Raw genomic sequence first — 12,413 nt, 5'->3', positions numbered from 1 at the left:
CTATATAATTCCGCTGTCCCATTCACACAGCGGAATTTTCACTGTGGACTTTTCGCTATATTCCGCAAAATTATAAGGCCTGTCTTTAAAGGGGTTACTCCACTGGAAAACATTTTCTTTTAAATCAACTGGTGCCCTAAAGTTAAACATATTTGTAAATTACTTTTATTAAAAAATCTTAATCCTTTCAGTACTTATCAGCTGCTGTATGATCCACAGGAAGTTCTTTTCTTTTTTAATTTCCTTTCTGCCTGACCACAGTGCTCTCTGCTGACACCTCTGTCCATTTTAGGAACTATCCAGAGTAGGAGCAAATCCCTATAGAAGCCTCTTCTGCTCTGGACAGTTCCTGACATGGACAGAGGTGTCAGCAGAGAGCACTGTGGTAAGACAGAAAGGAAATTCAAAAAGAAAAGAACTTCCTGTGGATCATATAGCAGCTGATAAGTACTGGAAGGATTAAGATTTTTTTTTTATAGAAGTGATTTACAAATCTGTTTAACTTTCTGGTACCAGTTGATTTAATAAAAAATGATGTTTTCCAGTGGAGTACCCCTTTAATTTTGCGGAATTCCAGGGGTCGAAATCCCATTGAAGTCAATGAGGCTTTGAATTTCAGTGGGATTCAGTTTTTTTGAGGGCATATAAATTCCACCGGGTGAATAAAGCCTAAAGGTGCCCCTACACCTTCAATTACTTTTGGCTGAACAACAGCTTTCTCTCCCGATTTTCCCGTATTCACATGAATGTTCAGTATTGCCAAATGTTCATAGGCTTTTAAAAGAGTAGTGCAGTGAAACATAACATCCCTTATACAAAGGATAGGGAATAAGTTATAGATCGCGGGGGACTCGACCGCTGGGACCTCCTACAATCCACGGAAGTCTGTTGGAAGTGGACATTCGGACCCCTGCATGAAGCCGCGGCCGATACGCATCCCTCCATGTATCTCTATGGGATACAGAAAGCGGGCGTGTCGGGTTGACACACCCCCTTCCAGCAGACTGTCGGGGCCCCGTTCAGGAGATCGCGGGAGGTCCCAGCGGTTGGACCCTCTGCGATCTATAACTCCTTTGGATAGGGGATAAGTTATATTTCACTACAGGATTCCTTTAATGGATACAGAAAGAATAAGCCGCTGCCAGATAGTTCTGTTGCTGGTTTATCTTTTTGTTAAAGTGTACCCATCAGATCAAATAAAAATACTTTTTTTTAATATATCACTCAGTACCTAATCCTGATCATGCACATCTAATTTTTATGTGTCTAGTACCTTTATTTATTTTTATATTACACTTTTAATTTAGCTCACTAGCCTGAATTCCTCTCAAATGGAGGGGGCGTGGCCTCACTGTGCAGGTCTCCGCCCCCTCCCTCAGTATGCTGTCTGGTCACATCTCCCCTAACATTAGCAAAACTACAACTCCCAGCTTGTCCTCACTGACAGTAGCGGGACACAAGATGGCAGTGGGAGGATTTTTCCTCCAGCTGTGAGCCCTGCGCTCACAGCTGTCAATCAAGGAAGTGTGTCCATGACATAGGTGATGATTCATGGACACAGCAGGACTAGTATGTGTCCAAGCAGGCAGGGGGGGGGCAGTTGTTTGACTGGCTTTTTCAGTATGAAATATTGAAAATTTTAAAATGAAAGCAATTGCAAAACCTATTGGTTATACATGCTTTACAACATATCAAAAGTTTTTGTATCTGACAGTGCCCATTTAACAAAAGGGTCAGGTAGTTGAAATCCAACATGCCCAATCCTTCTCTTTCACAGGGTTATAAGGCCCCTTATACTTTAGACACGTGTTCCCCAACTAGTGTGCCCCCAGCTGTTGCAAAACCACAACTCCCAGCATGCCCGGACAGCCGAAGGCTGTCCGGGCATGCTGGGAGTTGTGGTTTTGTAACAGCTGGAGGCACACTGGTTGGGAAACACTGCTTTAGGCAGTCAGCCAGGCCTGTTGAAGTCTACAGGTTTAGCCAACTATTGACTAAAGTATATGAGGACCTTAAGTCATAAGATAGGAAGCCAGGCCTGGCTTAAAATAAGGGATTTATAAAGGAGAAACCAGAGACTGGTTGTCATGGACGGCTCCTACATTTTACTTTTGCGGCATTTTTGATAAATCTCCTCTAGTGTCTCTACGGAGGTTGCGCAATTTTATAACTAGCATATATAAGCGTAAGTATATTTACCTTGTCTTCTAAGATTGTAGTTTCAGCCATACCTATAAAAGAAAATTAATATGTTTTTATTGCTTTATTGCTTATCACAAACATTCATAATCTACTATATCATCTCATAGACAACCAGCTCTCTCCATCCCCTTTTGTTTTCCTTATGTTCCCTTGTAGATTGTAAGCCCTCTCGGGCAGGTCCATCTCTCTATATCACTCTGCAATTTACTATTTGTGTCATAATATTTTAACCCTTATCATATGGACAGCGCCCTGAAACCAATGGCGCTATAAAATAAATAAATAAATATAATAAATAAATAAACAATAAATAAATAAATAATAATAATAAATATGCTGAAACTCAACATCAATATGTCAAGTATAAAATACTATAAGAATATTGTTATTTATTAAATATAAGTCATACAAAAATTAATACAAAATTACAACATTTTGTTCAAATGGCCTGAATGTAGTTAAGGTTTTTCCGCTGTTGTGCAAAAACAAATCACACTCTTATCCTGCCCAAGATCTTTGTTACCGCATGGAACCAGCACAAAGTCCATGGGCTGGCAAGGTAAGCATATTTCGTTTCAGGAAGTTGCTATTCATTCATCTCTATCTGTCAATGTCTATTAAGTGTTCTGCTTCATATAAACACGGCACTGGTGTGAACTTGGTTAATCTTGAACTAAACCTCTTTTGAAGTGTACCTCGACCAACTAGGGGACAGGTCGGGTGTTTCCATTGACAGGGCTCTGGCTAAAGCCACTTTGATCTGCCACATGGGTAGGAGTTTAGCCTAATGAACCTAGTCCCCAATTGTAAAAGGGGCAATGGTGGAGAGCGCCATGCTGGATGATGGTCTAACCACAGCCATCACGCCCCGTCCATTGAGGTCTTTGGGAGGAGGCGTGACGACTATGTACTAGTCGTCATGATCCATCCCATAGACATGAATGGAGGGATTGTGGCCCCTGTGCCAGCCAGAAGATTGAGGGATGTCCCAGCGCCCGGACTCCGCGATCAGACATCTCATTCCTTATCCTTTGGATATAAAATAAGATGCCTAGGGGCAGAGTACACCTTTAAGTTTTATTTTTTTATTGCTAAATAATTAAATAGATAGGAATGATAATTTTGTTTTTGGCTATTGTATAGCTATTATAGAAAATGTAGTATTAGTTGGATGACCTCTACTAGGACGAGAGCTGCTGCTTGTTAGAAACCCTCTGTATTGTATCGTAGATAGGAATCCTGAGCAGCGAACTCCCATTGTGATTTACATAAGTCCTATTGTGATGTGGACTTTGAATATAACTATGTAAACATTGTGGTCTATTGGCCAAATACACTTATACAGCAACTATGAGGTAATGGAAAAGAGAGATAGACAGATATGAGATGGATAGATGATAGAAATGAGATAGATATGAGAGAGATAGATAAATAGATAGACAGATCCATAGATTGATAGATAAATCGATAGAAAGATAGATGGACTACATCTCTAATTATCTTATATAAAGCAGCACATCCAGACAAGATTGTATGTAGTTGGGTGCAAGCACAGTAGAGCCTCGGTGGTTTATTCCATGATGCAATAGACAACGTTTCGGCGGTCTCTCACCGCCAGTGACTTGAAAATGCAGATGAGAGACCGCCGAAACATTGTCTAGATAATTAGATAGATAAAGCCATAAATGCAAGTTGCTGCAGAACTCTTAGGTGAAAAAAATAGCTTTTATTCCAATCCAAACAAGTGAAAAAATGCAACGTTTCAGCTGCCCATGCAGCCTTTTTCAAGCATTTTTCAAGCTGAAACGTTGCACTTTTTCAAATTTGGATAGGAATAAAAGCTATTTTTTTCACCTAAGAGTGCTGCAGCAACTTGCATTTATGGATCTATCTGAAAGACTTTGACCAGAGCTACTGCCGCTTGCACCTTGACATTTAATCTGTGAAGTGCTGTTCTACCTCTATTTATTTCTAGACAGATAGATAGATAAATACATAGGGGGAGATTTATCAAAACCTGTCCAGCAGAAAAGTTGCTGAGTTGCCCATAGCAACCAATCAGATCGCTTCTTTCATTTTTCAGAGGCCGCTTTAAAAACTAAAGAAGCAATCTGATTGGTTTCTATGGGCGACTGGTCAACTTCTCCTCTGCACAGGTTTTGATAAATCTCCCCCATAGTCATTTCGTACAGCACTACTTCACCACATAGATAAATACGGTAGATACCCTGACACTGAATAAACCAACTGTACTGCGCTACTATCTGAGACAGTATAATAAATGGTGCCAGCTATCGTTGACCTTACCTCCATTGATTTTGCCCTTTTTGACATCTGCATATTGTACAGTCTCTGCAGAATAAAAGTCTTTGATGAGACCAAACAGTATAGAAATACATTCAATTCTGTACCAAATGAATTAAGGCTGGCAAAACCCTGGCTATATTAATCCAAAATTGTGGTGCCACACTATGCTATCTATTCTAGTGAAGTTTATTGGGCGACAGTAATAGTGATCGTGAGACTTTCTTATAGTCCAACTGCTTGAATATATTCCACTTGTTGCATGACATCCCTCACACAGTGCATAATGCCATTGGAGCTTCACACTACTGTACAGACTCAGCAGTGCCATCGGGGTTACTAATGAAGGCTGGAGATCAATACTGACATGCGCCATCATTGGTATAGTATAGGTATAAAGAGAAAAACAATGGCTACATGTCAAAAATATAAGCTTGGAAAAACCCCAGACACCACCAGTATGAAAAATAGATGCTGTAACCAGATTTATTTACATTTATATACATGCCCACATAGTGATGCAAGACTGCCCAGCACTGCCTGGGGCACTTTTAGGAGGAACATTAAAAGCAGAAGCTCGAGCCCCCTTTCTGGTCAACCTGTGCACGTCCCTGGCAAAACCAGAGGCCTCAAAAACTAGTCTTCAGTATAGCATGTTTAAAGAGTACCTATCATGATCTAAACGCTCCCTAATCCCATCCCCCCCCCCCCCCCCCATCTGTCCCTGACTCTCACTGACACTATTCCTGTGTTTCTTTTCATTCAAAACCCCCTCTTTCTACCTGATTTATTGTCTTCTTGGCTGCTCATTCAGCTGTCCTAGTGTGAGGGAGGAAGGGGGGCGTGGCCAAGCATAGAGCTTAGCCAAGCAGTCTGCAGCTCTGACTCTTCTCCTCTCTGTTTACAACTGCATGTGCAGAGAGAAGAAAGATCGGAGTTCAGATAGTAAAATGAATGAGGGCATGCAGTAAGGCAGAGTCAGGAGTATGCCCTGCTGTTCTATGAGTACAGTGCTGGCTCCTGCCTGTCTGATTGACAGGCAGGGAGCAGTGCTGAGCTTGTCTGTGTCCCGGCATTAGGATTCCAGGATGAATCTGAAATCTATAAAGTGGAAAGTGGAAAATTAAATAGAAAGAAGCATATTTTCTAATAACATCCAACATACATACATTAATCTATAATACATCAAAAGTTTTTTTGATAAATAAATTGGGATGCAGAGGGTATTTGGGTGCATTCCCATATGACAGATTTACTGCAGAAATGCCTGTAATTGTCATATTCATCGAAAAGTCCTATTCATCTTGCAGAAATCCTTGTGCTTGCTGTCAAAACAATAACATTCAGATAAAAGGAACTGATTTGAAGTCAATCTCCTGAATGTGAATTTCCCCTTAGACCGCTTTTCACACATGCATTATTACTGCATTTGTATTACGGCCGCAAGAAGGTCTTATAGCCCGGGCTGACACCTCTGAGGCCATAACGCAGTGTGGCCAAGACGTAATGCGTCTGTGATATGCCCATGTGAAACCATCCTAAGGGTCTATTCACACGGCAGAATTTCCGCTTGCGAAATTCTTCCTCAAATTAAAGCCCATAGACTTCTATAGGATTCCGCACCCCCATTCACATTTCTGAATTTCCGCTTGCGGAATTCCGCAAGCGGAAATTCAGAAATGTGAATAGGAGTGCAGAATCCCATAGAAGTCTATGGGCTTAAATTTGAGATGGAATTCCGCAAGCAGAAATTCTGCCGTGTGAATAGACCCTTAGGGTATAAATTATGCCATAAGGCACTACAAAAAGTACTAGAAAGTCAACTAATCAGAATAAGGCTAGGTTCACACTCTAGAATTTCTGAATGGAATTTCAAAGCGGAATTCCCCTTTTTTTTTTTTTTTTTTATTTATTTATTTTTTTTTTAAGTGCAGCAGAATCCCATTGCTGCCAATGATTTTGCTGCACAGTGAACACTACGGAATTTTAGTGGTGGACATTTTGCTGAGTTTCCTGATTCTTTAGATGGAATCGGCACTGCAGCCGTTGCCATCTATGGGGATGGCAATGTCCGTGCGGTTGCTGGGCACACTCGGAATTCCGTAGTGTGAACCTAGCCCAACAGATCCATTCAGCTTGTTGACGGTTTCCCTATCATAGCAACACATTTTATTCTCATGGCAAATGACAACCTTCAAATGTGCTGTTGTTCGCATGGTAGAACTACTAGAAGAAAGTGAATGGTCATGTCAAGGAAGACCGGCCCATGTCATAGCATTATAATCACTCGTATGAAGCAATAATCTACATTACCTAATTGATTCTCGGGGCCATTTAGTCTAGAGAGAAAATAAATGTTGGTTAGTGGAAGCGCAGGTCACAGTATAATGTTACTTACAGGTGTGCCTGTGCTACATTTCACATGCAAAGAAAATTCCTGCCGCATATATATATATATATATATATATATATATATATATATATGTGTGTATAGACAATGGACAATGGGCTTTGTGGTGGTAAGCAGCATTGTCTATTAGTTTGCATGCATGGATTGCATGCGGCAGACTTTTCTTTCTATGTTATGTCAGCTACAACCATTATACATATTACAAATAATTAGAAACTACTATATTAACATTCATATTTACTAGTGTTGAGCGAAGTTTTCAAATATTCGCTTCGGCAATATCGCCGAATAGTGTCAAAAAGTTTGCTTCGGATCGAATAACTTCACACCGAGCAGGAACTCAGCAATAACCCTAAAACTTGTGTATAACAATTCCTAAAACAATTCCTAAGACCCCTGTAAAACACTGCTAGGGTCACCTAGGAATGTATCCAGGTACTTTTGAACTGGTTTTAATGTCAAAGTTACGGCGACATGCGGTAACCCATGGTAACTAGCAGCTTGTTTAAAAACACACAGTGCTAGCGGATTTCGTATATACTCTTTTTTGATGATTTTTTTACCAAATACTATATAGGTGTATGTATAATCTGCAGCAGCAATTGTGACGAAATGTTTTCTCAGCTTCCAAAAAAAAAAAAAAAAATCCCCATCTATATGTATGTTCCCAGGGCTCAAGTCCTGCAGGAACGCATGGGAACTGAGTTCCTGCACTTTTTTCACAGCAGGAGTCCTGTCGGGCCAGCCCTTGAGTGGAAATCTTGGACGAGTTCCCTCACTTTTTTTTTCCAGGACTTTTTTCCCTGTATGTGCCACTTGCAAACACTAGCACTTGAGTCTTCCCTTGCACAACTGTGTATAATTGTGACACCAAACCCTTGTCGGCACACCTTTTTCCTGTCAGTGTGACACAAAATAAATGTCACTTTACACAGATGTAGCAGTGGTTCTGTGGGCTCTAATCACACACTATTTCTGAGTCTGACTGTTCCACACAGATCTTCTTCTCACCCAGACCTGACAAGGCAAATGCCCTCAAGCCCAGGGCAGGCTCTGCCTATAGGCAAAATAGGCAGCTGCCTAGAGCGCCTTCTTGATGTGGGCGCCACACTGCCCGCTACAAGAAAGTTAGGCAACCAGAATCTGAACCACAAGCTAGTACCTAGCAGCGGGTATCCTGCTGCGGGAAACCCGCTGCGAGCTACGCTACCATTCATTTGAATGGGTCCGCGTACAGTCCGCAAATCTGACACTATTGCGGACTTGTCTGTGGACCCATTTAAATCAATGGTAACGTAACTCGCAACAGGATTCCGCAACCTAAGTGTGCGTTCACACGCTATTACTAGCAGCGGGTTTCACGCTGCAGAAAACCTGCTGCGAGTTACGCTACCATTGATTTGAATGGGTCCGCAATGGTGTCAGATTTGCAGACTATCCGCGGACCCATTCAAATGAATGGTAGCGTAACTTGCAGTGGGGTTTCCTGCAGCGGGAAACCCGCTGCTAGCTACTAGCGTGTGAACGCACCCTTAGGCTATGCTCACCGAGTGGAGTTGCACGGTGCACACGGCAGAGTTTCTACGGCGGAAACATTTGCATCGGAAATCCCAACTCTGGCTTCCACAGAAAGAATGAACATGTCAGTTCTTTTTGCGAAATACACGTCTATTGAGACGTCCCATTTTCGAGCGCTCCTAGCACCGCTGTTTGCGGAATGTGCGCTGGAAATTTTCCAGTAAGACATTCTGCATAAATTCTGCCATGTGAACACGGCCTTACCTAACTAACCCTCACAGATGGGGAGATCTATCAAAACCTGTCCAAAGTAAAAGTTGCCCAGTTGCCCATAGCAACCAATCAGCTCACTTCTTTCATTTTTAACAAGGCCTCTGCAAAATGAAAGAAGCGATCTGATTGGTTGCTATGGGCAACTGGGAAACTTTTCCTATGCACAGGCTTTGATAAATTTCCTATTGCGCATTTTTTGTTTAGATATTAAAACTTTGCGCAAAGGCAAAGGGAGATTTATCAAAACCTGTGCAGATGCAAAGTTGCCCAGTTGCCCATAGCAACCAATCAGCTTTCTTCTTACTTTCTTAACAAGGCCTATGCAAAATGAAAGCAGCGATCTGATTGGTTGCTATGGGCAACTGGGCAACTTTGCCTCTGCACAGATTTTGATAGATTTCCTACTGCGCATTTTTTGTTTAGATATTAAAACTTTGCGCAAAGGCAACAGATTTTGCGCAAATTGCCCACGAACCACCACAATGCAGCTGCTATAGTGCTCTGGTAGTGTAAAAATGGACTTCAGCATTGCTATTCTGGCCTCTGTTATTTATTCACATATTGTTACACTTTCCCTGACAGATATGTTCTCACTTCTCTCCCTAAAATGGCCGCTTCAGCTCGGAGCATATTTTATCTTATGCCTCTGGAGGAGATTCATTGTACCCTGTGCTGAGGATAAGCTGACCAGTTGCCCCTAGCAACCAATCAGATCGCTTCTTTCATTTTTTTAGAGGCCTTTTCAAAAATGAAAGCAGTTATCTGATTGGTTGCTATGGGCAACTGGTCGACTTTTCCTCTGCACGGGTTTTGAGGAATCTCCCCTTCATGTCCCAATACTGCCTCCTCATTGGTTGGGAGCCATATGCACGCCATTATTGGCTAACCTGAGGTCATCCTGAGGTAACCTATCATATATGGCAGTGGTCTCCCACCTGCGGACCTCCAGATGTTGCAAAACTACAATTCCCAGCATGCCCGGACAGCCGTTGGCTGTCCGGGCATGCTGGGAGTTGTAGTTTTGCAACATCTGGAGGTCCGCAGGTTGAAGACCACTGATATATGGGTCTTTGCTTCCTCTAACTATGCTAAAATGTCGGTATGAGGTAAAAACCATTTAAACCATGTCAGTGCTTTCTGGCCGGCATTTATCATTGTAGGTGTAAGTGAAGCATTTATCATTGTAGGTGTAAGTGAAGCATTTATCATTGTAGGTGTAAGTGAAGCATTTATCATTGTAGGTGTAAGTGAAGCATTTATCATTGTAGGTGTAAGTGAAGCATTTTTTTTACACCTTTTTTTGTGTGTGTTGGTAATGTGTAGGAACACCAAATTTATTAAATGGTCAAATTTTCTGAAATTTCTCTCTTCACATACACCAAAAAGCTAAGCTAAGTCTGGGCTGATGTAGTTTTAGAGACTTTTCAGTGGCTTTGCACCTTTTTTGCGCCATTTCACAAAAAGGCGCAGTTGATAAAGCCCTTCCACATCATGTGTGTTGCCAAAATCAGTGGATTGCAACTCAAAATCAGCAGAAATGTGTAAACCAAAAGGTGCAAAAATGGCGCAAATAAACCCTGCTTGCGCCTTTTTTGTGCCTTTTCTAGACACAAAAAACTGTCTAAAGACAATGATAAATGTCGGCCTCTATGTTTTGTATGTCTGTGCCAAATGTATTAACCGTGCGCAAGCTTGTTGATAAATTTTGCTCAAACATAGACATTCTTTCATGTTTCTACCGTCTGACACATTTGTACGTGCCCTTCTCGGTGTTCTATATTTTGCGCAAAATAGGTTGCCTTTGTGCAAAGTTTTAATATCTAAACACAAAGGCCCAGATTTATCAAAGAATGTCTACGGTAGAGCTATTTTCCCACATTTATTTGGGTGGTGGGTTTGACTAGCGGGTATCTTATTTATCAAGAAGTTGCAGCAGGATGATGAATTTTGCGCAGCTCTACTGTGTTGGGAAAAGCTCTACCACATACACTTTTTCTAGACGCTTGTGAGGGAGCTAAGTAGACACTTTGGCAGGTTAGGTGTTTATATTTACTTTCACAGAGTTGCCGGGACATTTTTACTGACATTTTAGACGCTACAATCAAATTTGATTGCGGTGTCTAAGGGGTTAAAGCCGGGCATAACCGTGATCGGTGATGTCTGGCATTAGAGATGGGTCCTGGTGGCAGATAGCCACCAGGACCACCCAGCTATGACCTGCACCCAGCTCCTGATCGCATGTCATAGAAGGGGAGTGGGACGCTATTGTCCACAAGAGGTTAAAGGTTGAATTGCGGAAGGTAGAAATTATTCTCACGCCTATTGGTAGGGGGTGTAGCTTTGCGCCTAAAAAATTACCTTTGCGCACAAAATACTTTTGACAAAAGTCGCAAATGATAAATACGTGACCGCTGCATGGTCAAAAAGAAAAAGTTCTACGGGTAGGCAAAAAGAGTAAAACTGTCTATATAAAAAGGCGCAAAAAAGTCACAAAATATGCTGCTTGCGCCTGAACTGTGCCAAAACATAGACAAAAAAATGCTCTAAAAGCAATGATAAATCTCCCACAAAATGTGCAGTAGTAAATTAGTGTGTAAAATATTTTTCTCTCTATGGTACACGAACACGTAGAGAACATTGGAAAATATTCTATCAAAAAAGACGCACAAAAAAGACGCAATGAAAGTCACTGCGCAAATTTTGGGGAAAAAGGGATCAACTCAATGATAAATGTCCCCCATGTGTTCAATCCTCATTCCTACTCCTAATCTCCCATAGTGTTGGCGCTGTGTTACCAGCTTTCGACGAAGCAAATCGGGCAATAGTTGCCATCGGGACGAAGCGAATGTTTCCAAAACTTCTAACCAAACCCACCTTTTACGGGTTTGGTTTGCTCAACACTAGTATTATACACAGTAATATACATGAGTGTCAGTGTAGCACTTCATAGATGTAGCAGAGCTGGCTTTATTATTTAACTCTTTTAGTGCTGTGTTTTACGGACGCAGCTACGTTCATGGAACCTGTATGGCAGCATATAGACCTTTCTCATTTACCCATTGGCCTCACTGAGTGGTACTGTATTAGACCACAGTGCTCTCTGCTGACACCTCTGTCCATGTAAGGAACTGCCCAGAGTAGGAGCAAAAACCCATAGCAAACCTATCCTGCTCTGAACAGCTCCTGACATGAAAAGAGGTGTCAGCAGAGAGCACTGTTGTCAGACAGAAAAGAAATTAAAAAGACAAAAAGAAAAGAAAAAGAAAAGAACTTCCTGATAAGATGATAAGTACTGGAAGATTAAGATTTTTAAATAGAAGTAATTTACAAATCTGTTTAACTTTCTGGCACGAGCTGATAGACCCCATGGACTCTGATAGGTGCTACTGTATATTACAGCTTTGTATAACTCGCTTGTATGTATTCATAGTAGGGGTGTGTGCATATTAGACAATGTAGTAAGTCTACCTACAACTCTACTGATACCTAGATGAGTTATGTGGAAAGACAGACCAGCTCTGCTACATCTGTACTGCCTTACAGTACAAAGTTAAGTTTGGTGCCAGACTACAAAACTTGAATGAACAATAAGGGGGATCAGGTTGGGTCATATAGTAAACAGCTGCGATCAGACGCATGATTTATGCATGCCCTATACAAAAGTTTGGGTGCTGAAAACAGAGAAGCCCAACACTAGATATGCGGT

At 41.5% G+C, this 12,413-nt stretch overlaps 2 protein-coding genes across 6 annotated transcripts in view; one reads left to right on the top strand and one right to left on the bottom strand.

Annotated features, from left to right (window-relative positions):
- Window positions 1-12,413, top strand: part of LOC130293607 (carcinoembryonic antigen-related cell adhesion molecule 5-like) — a 121,438-nt gene that overhangs the window by 17,548 nt on the left and 91,477 nt on the right. The window lies entirely within an intron of this gene.
- Window positions 1-12,413, bottom strand: part of LOC130293608 (carcinoembryonic antigen-related cell adhesion molecule 1-like) — a 55,183-nt gene that overhangs the window by 957 nt on the left and 41,813 nt on the right. For both annotated transcript variants that reach the window (XR_008848253.1, XM_056542483.1), the window contains 3 exons: window positions 6,820-6,845; window positions 4,510-4,554; window positions 2,200-2,231 (listed from right to left, as the gene is read on the bottom strand). Coding sequence is in view for 1 of the 2 variants with exons in the window: in XM_056542483.1 (XP_056398458.1) it covers window positions 2,200-2,231; window positions 4,510-4,554; window positions 6,820-6,845 (103 nt within the window). In the remaining variant the exon portion in view is untranslated. The remainder of the gene's footprint in view (window positions 1-2,199; window positions 2,232-4,509; window positions 4,555-6,819; window positions 6,846-12,413) is intronic.

This window comes from Hyla sarda, chromosome 10, assembly GCF_029499605.1.
Source record: "Hyla sarda isolate aHylSar1 chromosome 10, aHylSar1.hap1, whole genome shotgun sequence".
In the NCBI taxonomy this organism is placed as follows: domain Eukaryota; kingdom Metazoa; phylum Chordata; class Amphibia; order Anura; family Hylidae; genus Hyla; species Hyla sarda.
Note: the sequence above shows the minus strand (reverse complement) of the source record. Positions and strands in the feature narration are given on the sequence as shown.